Source organism: Leguminivora glycinivorella, chromosome 18 (assembly GCF_023078275.1).
Source record: "Leguminivora glycinivorella isolate SPB_JAAS2020 chromosome 18, LegGlyc_1.1, whole genome shotgun sequence".
NCBI classification, from domain to species: domain Eukaryota; kingdom Metazoa; phylum Arthropoda; class Insecta; order Lepidoptera; family Tortricidae; genus Leguminivora; species Leguminivora glycinivorella.
In genome coordinates this window covers 11,364,094-11,371,112 of record NC_062988.1, presented here as the reverse complement: position 1 = coordinate 11,371,112, position 7,019 = coordinate 11,364,094, and the positions used below count along the sequence as shown (strand labels likewise).

The 7,019-nt window shown below is 42.1% G+C and overlaps 1 protein-coding gene across 1 annotated transcript; it reads left to right on the top strand.

Annotated features, from left to right (window-relative positions):
• Positions 1 to 2,262: 2,262 nt before the first annotated feature.
• LOC125236133 lies at positions 2,263 to 3,162 on the top strand. The gene has a single exon (XM_048142833.1). The coding sequence runs from the start codon at positions 2,263 to 2,265 to the stop codon at positions 3,160 to 3,162; it is 900 nt and encodes a 299-aa protein (XP_047998790.1).
• Positions 3,163 to 7,019: the final 3,857 nt, after the last annotated feature.

Genomic DNA, 7,019 nt, shown 5'->3' with positions numbered 1-7,019 from the left:
TTCTGAGTTTGCTGAGTTCAGTTACTCTTTAATACAATAATATTTATTATGTTAGTGTTATTAGTTAAGTTTTATTCTTTCATCCTTTACCTATTTTATACCATCACCTTACATCATGTAAACAGTGATTTATGAAATAAATAATTTTAATTTTAAATTTTAATTTTTTTAATTTAATACCTATGTATATTCTTTACCATGCCCGTTTTCATCCTTTACCATGACAAAGTATCGAATGACGTCACTGTGACGTGGCGCCCTCTGATTGGTCGGCCCTCTGATCCCATTAAAAACTAAAATTTTCTCAATCCCATGCCGAACCTCGAGCGCTGGAAAAAAACTTGCATCCATAGCACCATGACAAAGTATCGAATGACGTCACTGTGACGTGGCGCCCTCTGATTGGTCGGCCCTCTGATCCCATTAAAAACTAAAATTTTCTCAATCCCATGCCGAACCTCGAGCGCTGGAAAAAATGAAAATTTTCTCGAGCCCGGGTCAGACATCGGAGCTGAAAAAAAAACTTGCATCCATCAAACAGAGAAAACGGTCAAGTGCGAGTCGGCACGGCCCATTTATAACGTTATTTTCTATAGAGACTGGCGTAAGAAATTATGTTTAATATATTTATATACCTCTTCTCTGTACAACAGTCGGTATAGAAATGATTCGCGCGCGAAACTATCGCCCAATATATAGACCCAACGGTCCCCAAAGTCCCCGTTCCATACAAAGTGCAATTTCGGTGGAAAAAGGTCACAAGTCGCGCCAGTCCCTCCCCGACCATCGTGGGGTGCGGACGTCATCCTTTTTATTTTTAAAAAAATATATATCGAACATCAATTCTAACCAATACCGGTCCCGTTCCGATTATCTGCGATGGTGGGCGTCGTCATTGCATTTGTACTATTAAAAACGGTGGTCTTTGTCGTAGTGGGAGCGATTTTCATGATTTGGTGACTAGTATATTTTTCGCATGCGGGTTTCGAAGCCAAATGCACACTGGCGCAATCCGTATAGTGTTTGTCTGAGCGCAGGTCAAAGGCATCGACGGTAACAAGCAACAGTAAAAATAACATCTTATTCTTTAAAAATATTTGCAATAAAATATTGCAATCTATCTCGACCCTCATTTGACATTGTATACTCTGTGGTCTTTTCCAATTTTTGAATAAATTGTTTTAGTTTTTAATAAATTGTTTTATAAACATCTGGAAAGTGTTACATTCACTTTTGGACACGTAAATTAGATGACGTTAGACAACTTAGTTCTTTTGAAATGAGTTTCTTATGGTAATTTTCTTATGTTTTGGTCTACTAGGTACGTGACTAAATCGTGGTTCACGCAACATCAAGCCACCCAAAAAAGCTTAAACGTGCCAGTTTTGAAGTAAATATAACTATTAAATTTATCAACGAACGGCTTTGCTGCGAATTAGATATTAGGTGAGAGTCACTGCGCGGCATGTTTGTCTCTCGAGATAAAAAGCACTCCCGCAAGGCGAGAGCATTCACATTCCATATTCCAACCTCACAGTTACGCTGCCCATCCGTATCCCGACCGCCGTACATAACATTAACGCCTCTGTCCCAATTTTGATAAGTTGGGAATAAATCGACTAACTATAAGTTTCGTCTGATTTCTCACCTCAAGCAACAGCTGCCAGGGATTTAACAAAAGAATGAGAGTTTATGGTTTATGGTGGTGTTCATTAGTATTTGCAATAAATAGATAAGGGGTACATTTTATATTTTAGTTCATCTTGAGCTTATTAACCGCTAACATATACGACCATAAACCATGGACAGTCTTATTACGAACTTGGACTTGTTTGTTATCCTAAAATCTCAAGGTTCTAGTTTTAATCGCGAAGCTTTGTTTGATATTGTGCTTACTAAATTAAAGCTTCACACCTTGAAAGAATTTTGCCGAAGATTTACAAGAGCTGCTACTGACAGATGTGTAGGAACAGTATAGCTATGTCAGCTCATATTCAAGTACGTGCGCACCGCGATATGAGCTGACTAGCCAAAAGCAATATCCTTTCAATGTGAGAACGAGACGCCAGTCTCACTCCGACCATTGTAACGTTAACTGGTTATTTTAATATACGGAGTTAATTATAAAGTGCTTATTATTCCACACCAATATATCACCTCTTATAATATAGAAGTGCGGACAAATAACTTCTAAAGTGGTGACCTCCCGACGTGAATCAGTGGACGATCAGTGAATAATAAAAACAGTTAAAGTGATTAAAAATGAGTCCGGATCCCAATAAATTAACTTCGGGCAGTGAGACTCAACCGGGCGCGGACAATGTACCAGCAGCAGAAACGACCGATGTGGTAGCCATTTCAGTGTCGAGCCGGATACCAGATTTCTGGGTGGACCAGCCCAGAGTTTGGTTCATCCGGACGGAAGCAGTATTAACACCACAGCGGATAGGGGACGACGCCAAATTCGACATGGTGGTGTCGAAGCTGCCAAAGGACGTAATACTGCGGCTGGCGGATTTTCTAACAAACCCGCCCGCCACCAACCGATATCAGGAGCTTAAGGCGAAGCTCTTGAAGATGTTGGAAGATTCCAAAAACAGGCAAGTAGAGAAGGTCCTCGGGGAAATGGACCTGGGCGATCAAAAACCATCCCAGCTATTGGCCAAGATGCGCAACCTGGCTAAGGACAGCTTCCCCGATGCCACACTGAGAATAATGTGGCAGAATCACCTACCTACGGCAGTGCGCGCAGTTTTGGTAGCATCCAGGGAGAGCGATCTTGACACACTGGCCAACATCGCCGATGACGTATCGGAAGCCACTAGAATCCCTAACGTGGCAGCAGCGGCAGTACCACAGAGTCAGGCGCACAGAGCCGCAGCGAACACCTCAGGGACCGCAGATACAGCAGTGATACTCGCTGAGATTGCCAAGTTAAGCGTCAGAATGATGGACTTGGAACGGGCAAGGCCAAGAGGTCGCAGTTACGGAAGGAGAGGACGCGGAGGTCGTTCAGCGTCCAGACCAAGGAGTACGTCACGCCACCGGAACCAAGCCGAGAGGAGACCAGATTGGCTTTGTTACTACCATTTCCGATTCGGTCCCGCCGCCACCAAATGTCGCCAACCCTGCGCATGGGTACTCAACCAACAGGAAAACTAGCGGAGATAGTACAGAGTGCGACTAGGACGGAGATCTGTACTATCAAACCAAGCCGTCGTTTATGCGTAACAGACTTAAACACTGGACTGCATTTTTTAGTGGACACAGGTGCTGACATTTCCTTATTACCAGTGCAGAACAAACAACGTGCGGGTGAGTGCTCTGATCTAAAACTGTTTGCAGCAAATGGCTCAGAAATCAAAACATACGGTGTTAAAGTTTTAACGTTAGATTTAAGGTTACGTAGACCGTACAAATGGGAATTTGTTATAGCCGACGTTAAACAGCCAATACTGGGAGCCGATTTTTTGAGTCATCACAAGTTAGTAGTAAATTTAACTGATCGCAAATTGCATGATCTGGTGACTTTTCTTAATATAACCGCACCGACCGTACGTAGCAACCAACCAACTATTAATACTGTCAATGGTAACCACCCGTATCATGATTTGTTATTGCAGTTTCCTAGCATAACAAAGCCACCGACATACAAGGAAACACCCACACACAATGTGGTACACCATATCGAAACGACGGGTGCACCAACATTCGCGCGGGCTAGACCATTACCACCTGACAGGTATAAAAAAGTTAAGGAGGAATTTCGTCGTATGCAGGAATTAGGCATTTGTAGGCCTAGCAAAAGTCAACGGGCCAGTCCTTTAACGGTTGTAACAAAAAAGAACGGCGAAATTCGCCCTTGCGGTGATTATCGTGCCTTAAATGCACAAACTAAGCCTGATAGATACCCAATACCGAGATTACATGATTTTACGTTCATATTGGCAGGTAAAAAGATATTTTCCAAGTTAGACATAAATAGGGCGTATCATTGCATTCCAGTAGCTAAACAGGATGTTGAAAAAACCGCCATAATTACCCCTTTTGGGTTATTTGAATTTCCAGTAATGTCATTTGGGCTTCGATGTGCTGCTCAAACGTTTCAGCGTTTCATGAACAGTTCAGTTCTGGAAGGTCTCGACTTCTTGTTCAATTACTTAGATGATGTTCTTATCGCGAGCGATAATGAGGCGCAGCATAGGGACCATCTTAGACTGGTTTTCGAGCGTTTCGACAAGTACGGCATAACGATCAATTTAGCCAAGTGTAGCTTTGGACAATCGAAGCTGGAGTTCCTAGGACATGAGGTAACTACCACGGGCATTAGGCCGTTAGAGGAGAAAGTGCAAGCCATAGTCGACTACCCAAAACCACAGAACGTAGAACAATTACGTAGATTTTTAGGAATGCTAAACTTTTATCGCTCTCACGTCCCTGGAGCAGCGAACATGCAGGCTAAACTCGACCGATATTTAGTTAACGCGAAAAAGCGAGACAAGACCCCTATAATTTGGACGAGCGAGACCGAAGAGGCGTTCGAGCAATGTAAAATGGGCCTTAAAAAAGCCGTTACGTTGTCCCACCCTCGGTCCGACACAGTCTTAGCCTTAATGTCTGACGCGTCAACTACGTCAGTAGGATCAGCTTTGAATCAATTGGTTGACGGGAAATGGGAACCCTTAGGTTTCTTTTCAAAAAAATTGACTAAAGCTCAAAAAAGTTATTCTGCATATGATCTCGAACTATCAGCTATTTACATGTCACTGAAACATTTTCGTAAATCATTCGAAGGTAGGCCGCTGATAATTTACACGGACCATAAACCCTTATGTAGAGCATTCGAAAATATAGGCAAGAATAATAACGAAACACCAAGACGAACAAGGCAACTATTGTTCATTAGCGAATTCAGCACTGACATCCGGCACATAAGTGGGAAAGAGAACGTTGTTGCTGACACACTCTCTCGCATAGAGACCATTGTTTGCCCCACATCACTTGACTACGCAGAACTCGCCGACGAGCAAGCAAAAGATGAATGGTTAAAAAACATGACGCAATCGGATCAGCACGACGGAAATAGCAATATAAAATTAAAACTAATAGCGATACCTACATGTAGTAAATCTGTCTATTGTGAAATTTCTTTAGAAGAAGCAAGACCGTATTTACCACAAAAGTTTAGACGTACAGCATTCGAAAGTGTGCACAACTTAAGTCATCCTGGAACGCGTGTTACTCGTAAGCTAGTTACAAAGAAATTCTTTTGGCCTAGCATGAACAAAGACGTAGTTAATTGGGCAAGATGTTGCATCGCTTGTCAGAAATCAAAAATTAATCGTCACACGATGTCAAAATTAGGAACGTTTGAAGATGCCGACCGTATGACACATATCCATGTAGACCTAGTCGGACCCCTTCCGACATCTCCACATGGAAACCGTTACCTAGTTACAATAATAGATAGGCGTACATGTTGGCCGGAAGCATTTCCCATACAGGATATGACAGCAGAGGTTGTAGCCAAAACTATATTCGACGGTTGGATCGCACGTTACGGTTGTCCGACCAGACTTACGACAGACCAAGGACGCCAGTTTGAAAGTAACTTGTTCCGCGAGCTTATGAAACTGTTAGGCATAGATAGAATTAGGACCACACCGTTCCATCCCCAGAGCAATGCTAAGGTGGAAAGATTCCATCGCACCCTTAAAGCAGCCCTTATGGCTAGAATGGACAACGGCTCTTGGGAAAACGAATTGTCTACTGTGATGCTTGGCCTGCGTGCCGCAGGACGTAGCGATAACGGCGTAAGCGCCGCAGAAATGATGTTCGGACGGGCACTACGGTTGCCCGGAGACTTTTTCAGCACACAGTCAAACGAACCTAGCGATCCTTGTAGTTTAGTTGACAACATTCGCGATACAATAGCTCAATACAAACCGATAACTATTGGTTCTCGCAATAACCGTACTCTATTTGTTCACAAAGAGTTGCAAACTTGTGAATATGTTTTCGTACGAGACGATACCGTGAGGAAATCTTTACAACCACCGTATATGGGACCATTTAAAGTTTTAGAAAGAGACGATAAAGTATTTCTCATCCAATTTCAAAATAGGCAAGCTCGCATTTCAATTGATAGGTTGAAGCCAGCTCACGTTTGGAATGATGACGTCAACGATAGCGTGAACCTACGTAAGGTAAGCGACTCCACTACAACGCAGAGCGAAAGCGAAGCTAACTCGAAACCGCGGACCACTAAAAGTGGTAGGGTTATAAATAAACCTGTAAGGTTTTTAATCGATGAATAAGAGAACGTGACATTCGGGTCCGCTACTGTGTTTAATTTAGCATCTCCTGGATGGAGCCTGGACCCCGGGAGCAGGAAGTTTTTTCCTGTTTTCCGAAAAGTAGCATCGGTAGTTTATCTCTCGAGAGGGAAGACTACGTTCAAACTCATTACACCGGTATAATCAGTTTCAAGTCGGACTCTGCAACATGATGTTCCGCACCCTAGTTAGGAAATCAGATACTTTAAGTTTTAAGTTGAACTTTACGTCAGTAACGGGACTTATATTACATACGAACGGTCAAAACAGACATTATCCGTTTTATTTATCATAGTAAGGCAATGATGTGATGTTGTTTTATAGCAAAGCATAGCGGTTACAGTACTGGCTGGGTAGCGTTAGTCATGATGTCGTAAGTGTTTACGTTATGTATAACAGCATAAAATGCTGAAGAGATTGTATTGTGAAAGTATGAACTTTGATCACAGAATTATTTTTGTACGAATTTAAATGAATTTTGCAATGTATGTGTTACTAATATATTGTCTTATAAATATGTATTTGTGTCAACTATAAGCAATTGTCGTAAAATATTGGTACTAACAACACACAACGTGTGTCATATATTTATCGTGTAATAAAAGTAAATTTTGAATATAATTAAAATGGGCTATGCACAGAGCAAAGAGGATGGTTCACATAACAGTATTGCAATTGCTGAAG